The sequence below is a fragment of the Rhinopithecus bieti genome, unplaced genomic scaffold (assembly GCF_001698545.2).
Source record: "Rhinopithecus bieti isolate Rb0 unplaced genomic scaffold, ASM169854v2 scaffold_63, whole genome shotgun sequence".
NCBI lineage: Eukaryota > Metazoa > Chordata > Mammalia > Primates > Cercopithecidae > Rhinopithecus > Rhinopithecus bieti.
The window spans coordinates 619,936-632,404 of NW_016802972.1; the positions used below are offsets into that span (position 1 = coordinate 619,936).

General features: G+C 51.3%; 1 protein-coding gene across 1 annotated transcript in view; it reads right to left on the bottom strand.

Moving 5' to 3' along the window:
• Positions 1 to 12,469, bottom strand: part of SETD1A (SET domain containing 1A, histone lysine methyltransferase) — a 29,325-nt gene that overhangs the window by 14,960 nt on the left and 1,896 nt on the right. The window contains 14 exon segments of the mRNA XM_017867421.1: positions 878 to 965; positions 1,109 to 1,266; positions 3,191 to 3,278; positions 3,719 to 3,895; positions 4,391 to 4,951; positions 4,953 to 5,073; positions 5,075 to 5,114; positions 5,117 to 5,174; positions 5,313 to 6,162; positions 6,448 to 6,677; positions 6,916 to 7,037; positions 9,160 to 9,430; positions 11,689 to 11,784; positions 11,994 to 12,158. Of these exon segments, the coding sequence (XP_017722910.1) occupies positions 878 to 965; positions 1,109 to 1,266; positions 3,191 to 3,278; positions 3,719 to 3,895; positions 4,391 to 4,951; positions 4,953 to 5,073; positions 5,075 to 5,114; positions 5,117 to 5,174; positions 5,313 to 6,162; positions 6,448 to 6,677; positions 6,916 to 7,037; positions 9,160 to 9,430; positions 11,689 to 11,784; positions 11,994 to 12,143 (3,010 nt within the window). The 5' untranslated portion in view covers positions 12,144 to 12,158.

The following is a 12,469-nucleotide window of genomic DNA, read 5'->3' on the forward strand; positions in this document are numbered from 1 at the left end:
TTAAAAGATGCATTTTAAAAAGTAGAAATAAAAAAAGAACAAAACTTAAAAAGAAATGTTTGTTAGGATTATGACAGGGATTGCATTATATCTTAACATTGGTAAGAACTAACATTTTAATAATACCACATTTATCATTTAATAATACTCTCATTTATCTTCATCTTTAATTCCTCTAAGGAACATTTTGTAATTTTCACTGTAGAGGTCTTGCATGTCTTATGCTAAATTACTACATGTATTTTTACGTAATTGTAAATGAAAAATCTTAAACTTCAATTTCCAGGTGTTTATTGCTGAAATATAGAAATATATTGATCTTGGCCAGGCGCGGTGGCTCAAGCCTGTAATCCCAGCACTTTGGGAGGCCGAGACGGGTGGATCACGAGGTCAGGAGATGGAGACCATCCTGGCTAACATGGTGAAACCTCATCTCTACTAAAAAATACAAAAAACTAGCTGGGTGTGGTGGCAGGTGCCTGTAATCCCAGCTACTAGGGAGGCTGAGGCAGGAGAATTGCTTGAACTCAGGAGGCGGAGGTTACAGTGAGCCGAGACTGCGCCATTGCATTCCAGCCTGGGCAACAAGAGTGAGACTCTCATTAAAAAAAAAAAAAAAAAAAAGATTCTTCCAGGCTGTCCTTTTGGACAGCTATGTCTCAGCAGAAGAGGGAGCAGGAGGGAGCATTTTGAGCATTGAGCTTATTGCTGTCAAGGGGCCAAGGGTTCCTAAGAATGTGGCCCAAACAGATGCCCTCACAGAGGGCAAAGGTGACCCACAAGCCCAGCAGGAAGGTCATGTGGGCTCAGAAAAGGGCTAGCCAAGCAGCCGAACCCCTCCTCCGAGCCCAAAGTGGATTCCGCTGTCTGTGCTCACCATCCGACACCCCTGTCTCCTTCTTTGTGGTATCCACAGCTTCCTCTCGATCTTCATCTTCCTCATCTTCCTCATCATCCTCCTCATCCTTAAGAAAAAGGACAAATGAGGACTAACAACAGGAAAGGGACAACTGGTCTTCCACCAGACACAGCTGCCTGGGCTCCAACCACAGAGATGCTGGCTACGGGGAAGCAGGCTTCAGCCGGGAGCCAGCGCCCAGGCCCTCACCTTCTCCGAGGAGGACTCCTGGGACGCCTCCTCCCCTTCGCTGTCCAGAGCAAAGGATTTGCGGTGTTTGCCCTGGGTCTTGCCTCGTTCTTCGTCTCGCTTCGGGGGCTTGGTCCCCGGACGTCCAGGCTCTCCAGCCTCCTTCTCTCGCTCAGGGTCTAGGCCAGCAGAGTGGTAGTTGGGGAAATTTACCATCAACCACAAGATACTTGCCCTGCGCAATGGCTTTACATACACTATTACCAATCTTCCTGATGGTCTTCATTTTACAGATGAGAATTTGGAAGCTCACCAGAGAAACGCAAACACCTCAGTTACCTCATGTTTCATAGTTTGGTTTTTGTTTTTGAGACGGGGTCTTGCTCTGTCACTCAGGCTGGGGTGCAGTGGCGTGATCACAGCTCACTGCAGCCTCAACCTGCTGGGCTCAAGCAATCCTCCTGCCTCAGCCTCCTGAGTAGCTGGGACTATAAAGGGCCATGCTATCACACCCAGCTAATTTTAAAAAATTTCTGTAGAGACAGGGTCTACCTATGTTGCTCAGGCTGGTATTAGACTCCTGAGTTCAAGCGATCCTGCTGCCTCAGTCTCCTGAAGTGCTGGGATTACAGGCGTGAGCCATCGTGCCTGGCCTTTATATGTATATACACATACATATATATACACACACACACATACACATATGATACACACATACACACATACATACCACTACACACGCTGTTTGTATTTTTAGTAGAGACAGGGTTGGCCATGTGCCAGGCTGTCTTGAACTCCTAACTTCAGGTATATATACATCTGTGTGTTTGTTGTATAATATACGTTTTTTTTCTTGAGATGATCCTCACTTTGACACCTGCTGGAGTGCAGTGGCGCAACTTGGCCTCACACTGCAACCTCCACCTCCCGGTTCCAAGCAATTCTCCTGCCTCAGCCTCTCCGATAGCTGGGACTACAGCGCCGCCACCACACCTGCTAATTTTTTTGTTATTTTTAGTAGAGACGGGTTCATCACCATTGGGCCAGGATGGTCTTGATCTCTTGACCTTGTGATTCGCCCACCTCAGCCTCCCAAAATGCTGAGATTACAGGTGAGTGCTATCATGCCTGGCCTTCATATATATACACATATATACATATATATACATATCTACATGTATATACACATATATACATATATACACATATATACATATACATACATACGTGTATAAATACATATATAAAAATACATATACATAAATACATATTTTTTTTTTTTTTTTTTTTGAGACACAGTGTCACGCTATCACCCAGGCTGAAGTGCCGTGGCATGATCTTGGCTCACTGTAACCTCCACCTCCTGGGTTCAAGTGATTCTCGTGCCTCAGCCTCCCAAGTAGCTGGGATCACAGGTGAACACCACCATGCCTGGCTGTTTTGTAATTTTAGTAGTGACAAGGTTGTGCCATGTTGGCCAGGCTGGTCTTGAACTCCTGACTTCAGGTGATCCTTCTGCCTCAGCCTCTGAAGTGCTGGGATTATAGGCAAGAGCCACTGTGCCCAGCCCACACAGTTTTAAATATGTCCTGCCCATTTGATCTTGTATCATTTTCTGGTCGGGTGGGAGCGGCAGCTGATGTGTTATGCCTAGCCCAAGAAAAGAGTACGAGGGCCAGTGGGTCACCAGAAAAGTAGATCTGACTCAGTGGGGAAGTTTCCAGGCCATGGTAGCTATCAAGCAAGGGCTGAAACTCAAGCACACTAGGAGGAAGGTGGTAGGAGGGCATGAGCATCAGGTGGGAAACTTGGGGAGATGCCTCATTTAACTTGGAATTCCGTGATTCCAGACACTGAATTTCATGGGTGGAAAAACCCAAAATCCAGAAAATGTAAATCAGCAGATCAGAGGAAGACCCGCAACTACAATCCGGGGATAACCCTACCTGGTGTACCCCACACCTCTCAGAACTGCTGCATTTCAACCCTGCACCTCCACCTGGCTCTGCCCTCAGAACGACCCAACCCCTTCATCCCCGACCCTTGCTCTCCCATCAGAACCCACACAGCCCACCCCTTCTCCTTATGCCTGACCCTGCTCACCGTCTTCATCTTCCTCAGCAGGAGTGGAGGGACGAGGCCTCTTTTCCTCACTGGCCTCAGAAATTTCCGATGGCTCTTTCCGCTTTACCTGGGGGATGGGGAAAAGATGGGGCTCGTTTAGAACTCAAATACTCAGGCAGAGCACGGTGGCTCACTCCCGTAATCCCAGCACTTTTGAGAGGGCAAGGCAGGTGGATCACCTGAGGTTAGAAGTTCAAGACCAGCGTGGCCAACATAGTGAAACGCCAGCTCTACTAAAAATACAAAAATTAGCCGGGCATGGTGGCGGGCGCCTGTAACCCCAGCTACTCAGGAGGCTGAGGCAGGAGAATCGCTTGAACCCAGGAGGCGGAGGTTGCAGTGAGCTCCACTGCACTCCAGCCTGGGCAACAGAGCAACACTCTGTCTCAAAAAACAAACAAAAAAAAGAGCTCAAATGCTTATAGTTCCTGACCACCCCTACCTCAAGGAAGGGGTCACCCCTCTCCCTTTCCCCACCCTACCCCACAAAACGACAGTTCTGAGTACCTTGAATGAAGGCAGCCGCAGGGCCCCTCGCAGCCCTGACCCAAAGGCGAAGGCCTCGATGCCCGTAGTGCCCCCGCTCTTGGCCCAGTCCACGAGGGACAGCAGGCCAGGCTCCTTCAGCTTTGTCTTCTCTTTATCCTCCTCCTTGGCTTGCTGCTTGGCCGCGTTCTGGAATGGCTGCAGGCAGCAGTGGGGCTGAGCCCCAGCGCCCAGAACCCAGGCATTCCCTCCTGCCTGAGACCTACTCCCGGACCCCAGGAATACAGAACGCATCTACTTGCTGCTCCATATCTTGGTCACACCTGTCCCAGCCCCCACATGGCATTTTCTCAAAAGTCTGCTCATTTCGCCCACCAGCCTTAAGAAATAGCCACTATTCCCACTTCACAAATGGCAAAATGAAACCAAAGTTTGAAGAGACCTAAGGGCCTTGTCCACCACAAGCAACCAAACAATGGAACCAGGACAAAGCTCTGCTGCCTCCCAGGCCCATCTGTGCCTGCTTCTCTGTGCCCCCATTCCCCTGCCCAGTCAGGGCGGCCCTGAGGGCCTGCGGCCTCTCTCCACTCGCCTCCGTTACCTGTCTCCTCTGAGCTGTGCAGCCTGGAGGAGTCAGAGGCTCATTTCCTCCTGCAGAGCCCAGGGCTCCCTGGTCCCAGGTGCTGGCCTCACCTTGGCCTTCTCCTCCTTGCTCTCCCACCACTGGTCAAAGGCTCCGAAGGCCACATTCTCCACCATCTTGCGGTTGAGGTCTCGCTGCATGATGCTCTTCATCTCCTGGACCAGCATGGCGAGCACACGGCCCACGGTGCCTGCCGTCGGGAGGGTCTTGCCCTCTGCCAGCTCTGCTTCTTCCCTGGGTGGCAGCCGGGCCTCCTCTCCCGAGACTGAGGAGGAGGGCAGGGGCTCGGCTGCCATGGGCATGGGCAGGTGGTAGGCCTCCCGCGAGTATGCCCCTCTGCCCTCCTGCCCCTGTGCATATAGAGCATAGGGCAAGCCGTAGGCTGCCTCCTGGGGGGGTGGGAATGGGAGGAAGGCCTCCCCAAAGGCCCCACCGGGGGGACCAGCTGAGGCGGCAATCAATCCCTTGCCCTGCCGCAGCTGATGAAGTCGAGTTAACATCTGGGTCTGCATCTGGAAGGACATAGGCATCCCTCCCCACTGAGCCCCAAGTCGGTCCATGAGCTCCAGGGAGTTCACAAAGTCATAGATGTGCGGGGGTGGCGGAGGAGGGTGGGGGGTACTCAGGGGGCGGCGGCCCATCAGGTCTGGGTGGGAGGAGGTAGGCAGGCTGGTGGGGAGGATAACCAAGGGGAAGGGACGCCAGGTAGGGAGGAGGAGGAGGCGGGGAGGGGAGGCGGCGGAGGCTGCTGAGGGGGTGTCGGGGCCGGAGGGGTGAGCCACCCCGGTCATCATCGGAGATCTCCATGTCGTCTCCGGAAGAGCATGGAGAAGCCTGCGGAGGCAGAGGAGGGTCACAGAAGGCTTCTGTTGTCCCAAACCTTACTTTCTCGTCTGGTTCCCTTCCCTCTCCCCTAGGCCCAGCCCTGACTCCCAGAGCCCAGGTGCCTCCTCTGGCTGACCCCAATCTCACCTGGTTCTGTCCGTTTGCCTTGGGAGACTCCCGGGTAGCCCCTGGCTCCCCACTCCCTGTAGGTGCCACATCCTCAAAATTAGCTGGGGCTGGAGGGGGTGTGCAGGGCCCATGCCCTGACCCAGAAGGCACCTCACTCCCTGCATCTCTGGCCCCAAGGCCCACGCTGCTGTTCTCTTCCTCCTCCTCTGTGTCAGAGGCCAGGAAGGAAAACTTGGAGCGCTGCTCCTTCAGCAGCATCTCGATGCGGGAATCCAGGCTGCTGTGCTGGGCGAAGGGCACGCTCTCATTGGTGGTCTCTGGGGCTGGGGAGCCGGAGCGGGCAGGTGAGGCTGGGCGGGGGGAAGTCCGAACTTCTTCTCTCTCAGGGCTGGGCCCTCCTCCACCCCCGCCTCCGCCAGGTTCTGGAGGCTCTGGGGGTGGAGCCTCTGAGGCAGGAGGCCGGTAGTCCTGGTCGGTGGGCCGGCTGGGCTCGGGGGGCAGGTAGGAGGTATAGGAAGGTGGGAAGCACTCAGCCGTATTTTCAGCAAAAGGGGCTCCAGGGGGATCCTCCCGCGTGGCCCGGCGTGGTGGGTAGGAAGTATGGCGCTGGTAGCGATTCCAGCTTTCATAATACGCTGGGTAGTTTGAGTCAGAACTACGAAACTGAGAGGACGAGGACGAAGAAGATGACGAGGAGGATGAGGACAAAGAGGAGGAAGAGGCAGAGGATGCTGCGGTGGCTGCAGTGGTGGCGGCGATGGCCGTGGAGGCGGTTGTGGAGGCTGAAGATGCAGAGAAGTGGCGGCGGGAAAAGGCATCTTGGTAGCTGTTCTCTGACCGCCGGGGCTTGAAGGAGGTTGAAGTGGTGCTGGAGAAGAAGCAGGGGAGTTAGGTGGGCTCAGCTCTCTACGACCAAACCAGAGCGTCCTGGGTCCCAGGGCCCAAAGCCCCTCTAGGCTGCCCTCAAAAGAAGAGCTATATGTTGGGTTCCTAGCTAGTGTGTTCCCTGAGGACAGCAATTTGTTGACTGAATCCACAGAAAAACTAGGACAAATTATTTCCAATTCCCTCTTGGAGAGACTCTGGGCTTCTTCTTCCCAGTGGCAGCTCCCAGACTCTGCGGGCGGGGCCCCAGGCGGGGTCTGCTCTGTACCTGCTGGAGTAGGTGGAGTCCTGAGAGTAGGGGGTGCTGCCCCGAGACGTGTAGGGGGTTCCTTGGGAGGATTGAGGGGTGAACTGGCCAAAGGAAGATGGGGTATCTTGTCGGCTGCTGGAGAAGCTTGTGTCCTGGGAGCAGGGGGTGCCGTTGCCAGGAGTACCCACCGCAGTGGTGCCTGCTGGGTAGGCAGCAGTGTCGGAGGAAGAGCGACGGCGGGATTCAGCCTGGAGCGACAGAGCAGGGCAAGGAGAGAGGAATAGGCTCAAGACACCACTTGAAAACCTGCCCTTCCCCAAACCAGGAATCCTATTTCCCTGTCTTTTGAAAGCATCTCAGTAGCTTTGCTTGGCTCTTCTTATGTTTAACAGAGAAGCCCGGAACCTCCCAAAGACTGCTCCTGCTCCGGGCACCCGGGCACCATGCCCACATGGCTAGGGGCTGTGGCAGCCACAAGCTTCTCACCGTCTCAGTGGCTACACCCGAGCCTTGGAACTTCTCACTCAGGGCCTTGCCCCCAGTGGGCACAGTCTGAGGGGTGTAGGAGCCATTGACAATTAGTTCATAGTATTTCATTCGTTGTTGTCCTGGAGGGAGGGAAATGGGAACCAACTGTCAGATGGAGACACTAACTCCTTCCTGATCTGGTATTCCTGCTTCTTTCTCAGGCCTCAAGTTTCCTACAATTTCTTGGAGTCTGGGTTTCAGGATTTCAGTTCTCCTACCATAACTCTACCTTTGGGATCTTCTACCTCATCTCTACCTATGAACTACCACAAACAACATATATTACGACACTTCACAATTTACCAAAAACACTTCTACTTATTTTACCCATGCTGGATCACCAGAAGGGAAGCATCAGTACCTCTGTTCTATAGGCTTAAAAGTGACCTACACGAAGTCACAGAATTGGTCAGCAAAAGAACTGGAATTCAAACCCAGAGGCTCGATCACCCCATGCTCTTTATCCTGTAAACTAAAGCCTGCAGAAGAGCAACCTGGGGACTAATGGAGCCCGCAGGTGCTGTGAACACCTCAGAAACACCTTGTGAAGAGGGAAACATGGTATTTTAAAACCATGAGATTTCACACAAAAACCCGTATGTCTAGCTGGAGTGCAGTGGCATGATGTAACCTCCACCTCCCAGGTTCAAGTGATTCTCATGCCTAAGCCTCCCGAGTGGCTGGGATTATAAGCACGAACCACCACGTCTGGCTAGTTTTTGTTATTTTTAATAGAGATGAGGTTTCACCATGTTGACCAGGCTGGTCTCGAACTCCTGTCCTCAGGTGATCTGCCCACCCTGGCCTCCCAGAGTGCTGGGATTACAGGCGTGAGCCACCGCATGCCTGGCCCTGGCTTTTTTTTTTTTTTGAGACGGAGTCTCACTCTGTCACCCAGGCTGGAGTGCAGTGGCTGGATCTCAGCTCACTGCAAGCTCCACCTCCCGGGTTTACGCCATTCTCCCACCTCAGCCTCCCGAGCAGCTGGGACTACAGGCGCCCGCCACCAGGCCCGGCTAGTTTTTTGTATTTTTTTAGTAGAGATGGGGTTTCACCGTGTTAGCCAGGATGGCTGGCTTTCTTTTACAAATCAAATTCAGGAATGTTAAACCTCATTCCCACTTGCAAACTGGCCAGTGCCTACTAACGGCTGCCTCCTTCAGACAATACTGCAATCTGCAGCTCGCCACAGACCCCACTGCTCCCCATCACTCAACACAGAAGCCCAGACCACCTCGCTTGCATTCACAGCTCCTTTACTATCTCAAATTTTCAAACCAAAAAACCCAGAAAATCCAGTATTTCTGAGAATCTGGCATTAAAACCTATATAGGTTATAGAACAGCGTATAGAAAAATTAAAAAGAGCCCAGCCATGGTGGCTCACGTCTGTAATACCAGTACTATGGGAGGCCGAGGCAGGCAGATCACTTAAGGTCAGGAGTTCAAGACCAGCCTGGCTAACAGGGTGAAACCCTATCTCTAGTAAAAATACAAAAATTAGCTGGGCGTGGTGGCACGCACCTGCAATCCCAGCTACTCAGGAGGCTAAGGCAGAAGAATCGCTTGAACCTAGGAGGTGGAGGTTGCAGTGAGCCAAGATTGTGCCACTGCACTCCAGCCTGGGTGACAGAGCGAGAATCCATCTCAAAAAAAAAAAAAAGAAAGAAAAATTAAAAACAGGCTGGGCAGTGTACTGAGACTTCATCTCTGCAAATAAAAAAATTATGGCCAGGTGTGGTGGTGCATGCCTGTAATCCCAGCTACTCAGGAGGCTGGGGTGGCTAAGCCCAGGAGTTGGAGGCTGCAGTGAGGAAAGATCACGCCACTGCTCTCCAGTCTGGGTGACACAGCAGGATCCTGTCTCAAAAACCAACCAACCAACCTGACCTGACCTGGGCTGATTTACTACAATCTATTCATCCTACCTAGTACAACCCTTCACATGATTTTTTTTTTTTTTTTTTTTTTTACAGATAGTTATGGGCTTGATTATGGCCTATTGCCCGACCTTGCTGGAGACACCACACACACAAATCCATGTACCATAATTCCACTCTAAAATCTGATCTGATTTCAGAAACACAACTAGCCCCAACAGTTTCAGATCATGACCCTGGGTGCCTGCCTGACCCTGACAGGCATTTGCATGTACAACCTCCGTTGGAGGCCAAGCCTGAGTGGCAGGCAGAGGAGTCCTCACCTTTGATGTCAAGCTGGGCATGGATGATGTTGCCCATGACGGAGGTAAGGTGGAGGTTTTTGACTGTTTCCTTGGCGCCCCGAGTGCTGGTGAAGAGCACACGGGCCAGGCCCAGGTGCTTGCGTGTACGGGGGTGAAGGAGGATCTCTACCTCTTCCACCTCACCGTACTTACGGCACATATCCTTCAGGAAGGTCTCCCGCACGTTGTCATTCAGCCTTGCAAAAGTCACTTCCTTCAGTGGAATTTGTCCAATATAGAACTCGTCCAGCTGGGGAAAGAACAGGAGTTGGTATGGGGTCTCAACACTGACCACTGTTCCTTTGTCCTTCAGGAAACTTTAGCAAGCTCCATGAAGTCAAGAAAGAGATCCAGGAAAGTGACGGGCAAGGGAAGGGGCCCACAATAAGGGATCCATCAGACCTGACCCCTTTTCCCTGAATTCTTCTCACCATAGAATAACAGCAAGAATTAAGAACAGAAATGTGCAAACTAGGCCGGGTGTGGTAGCTCACGCCTATAACCCCAACACTTTGGGAGGATGAGGTGGATGGATCACCAGAAGTCAGGAGTTCAAGACCAGCCTGTCCAACATGATAAAACTCTCTCTCTACTAAAAATACAAAAAAAAAAATTTAGCTGGGCATGGTGGTGGGTACCTGTAATCCCAGCTACTCAAGAGGCTGAGGCAGGAGAATTGCTTGAACCTGGCAAGCAGAGGTTGCACTAAGCCGAGATCACACCACTGCACTCCAGCCTGGGCAACAAGGTGAGACTCAGTCTCAAAAAAAAGAAAGAAAGAAAGGAAAGAAAGAAAGAAAGGAAGAAAGAGAGAGAGAGAGAGAGAGAGAGAGAGAGGAAGAAAGAAAGAAAGAAAGAAAGAAAGAAAGAAAGAAAGAAAGAAAGAAAGAAAAGAAAGAAAGAAAGAAAGAAAGAAAGAAAGAAAGAAAGAAAGAAAGAAAGAAAGAAAGAGAAAGAAAGAAAGAAAGATACACACTGAGGAATAAACATATGTGGAGAGAACGAGCTGCAGAGTGATGATTCCCCAGCTCAGCCTTTATTAGATAACTACCATGAACGAGGCACTGGAAATACAGAGCTAGAAAGGAAGAGATTCCCGTACAGAAAAGTAGCAAGACGTGCACATACAAACACAACACGACTCAGTGGCAACGGACGTGTACATGGTATTCTGGAACCCAGAGAAGGAAACCTTTGTACAGAGTATAATCAGGGAAGAATTCATAAAGATGGTGTCATTCTTACTGAGATTTGGGGATTAACATTCCATCAAATGACAAGGACCCCTAGGACATGGAAGTATAAAACAACTTGGTGTTTTCGAAAAACTGCAAAGCATATGGTGTGGATGCAACACAGGGGTGTGGTGTCAAGTCAGAGGATAAGGCTTGGCCAGATCAATAACCATACATGTCAATGCCCCAAAATGTGGACTTGGCAACAAAAGGAAATTAGAAGAGCAGTGAGCCAAAGAGACAAATGACAGCAAGGCAGAGGACAAACAGAGGAAAGAACGAAGGCAAGAAGACCAGGTGAAATGAATAGTGAATAACGTAGACCAAGGTCTACGTTACGTGGCAATGAGAATAGAAAGATGAAGAATAAAAAGGAAAAGAGCCAGGAGAACTTGGTGACCGACCGTGAGAGAAAAGGAGAGAATAAAAGGCTGCCAGGCTATGCAGCTGAGTCGATGGTACTGCCACGTATGAGCAGAGAGAAAATGAAAGAGATAGGTTAAGGGGGTAGATAATTTATTTTAAATCTCTTAATTCTGAGACATCTGTGTGGCCTCCAAATGAAACTCTCCCCCTACCAGGCATATAAGCCTGGAGATGTCGGCTGGAAACAGATATTTGGAAGTCATCAAAATTTAGGTACTAGTTGAAGCTGTAGGTGTGAAAGAGATTGTCCAAGTAAAGGGAACAAAGTAAAAAAAAAAAAGGTGAAGAAGAAGAATGAAGGGACCCCACAGACAATTTATTTAGAAAGGAAGAATAAAGAATCAGAAAAGGAAATGAAGAACCACCAGTGTTCCAGGACCAGTTCAAGGCCTGAAGAATATCCTGCCTAGGGTGGGGAATGGGAGTCCTCGAAGGAAACAAGATGGAAATGACATCGCCAAATGAGAGGTGGGGAACAGTGCAATCCAGGTAGGCAGCGGCCTTGTCACTTCCCTTCACTGTCAAGGAACTGGGAGATCCCACTGTTGTGTGCTATGCACTGTCTAGGAATACATAGTGATAGGTATAGCAGCTAAACAGTCTTTACCTCACCCTTCAAGAAGTCAACACCCCAGCCACCAGAGATACACTTAGGACACCTGACCTGTACCTTTCTAGAAGATTAAGTGTATCTCCTGTCCAGAACAACTGAGTCTTACAGCCTCAGAGGTTGCTAGATCTGGCTGAGACCCTTTCATTGGAAACCCTTTTCATTCAGCTATAGTGCCAAGACGCATCCTCCATACCCTCTTAGGACTACCACACTAGAAGCCCAGCATATACGTACCTTAAACTTAGGGACTGGGAGGGAAAAGTCTCTGTTTTTGGACCTGACATGGCAACGGGGGTCTTGGAGGTCTTCGACTGGTATATACTTTGAGTCCTAGGAAGGAAAGCAGTAGCAGAAAGAGAGCTCAGGGTGAATCCAGGCTGGGGAGCTCTAAGAAGCCCATCTGGACACGCACATGCAAAACATGGGTTCAACTGCCCACTTTCAAGAAGGTAGGCTACCATTCTAGGTGCTGAACAGAATCACAGAGGACAGGGGCACCTGGAGCTCCCCGGATGGCAAGCAAAGGCCTGGGCACTCACGTTGACACTGAAGTGGACTCCATCATAGCGGTACACCTTTTGAGAAGGCCTGCGCAGGGCAGGGTCCAAGGCAGGATCCACGATGAGCTTGTAGTTCCGCCACTGGAAGCTCGGGGCCTTCTGCCCATCTCCCCCACCTTCCTGATCCATCTTTGCTCATTTACACTGTTAGGGAAAGGGGGACACGCAAGAAGGGTCACGACCTGGGCCTGATTCCCCTGCCTTTCCTCACTGGCCAGCCCCGATTCCAGATTCTCCCATCACTCCAGTTTCCACCCCTCACCCTGACCCGGGGCTCCCCCGGATTCTCCCCCAAGTACCCTCTGTCTCGCCACAACAACCCAGCCTCTCTCCATCTCCCAACTCTACTGTCAGGCCCCAGGCCCGTCTCGAGCCCCTTACCTTCCCGCTCTCCCTAGCGCGCGCCCCACTTGGCCTCGGCGCAAGACCCCTCCCCGCCTCCTGCAGGCCCCGCC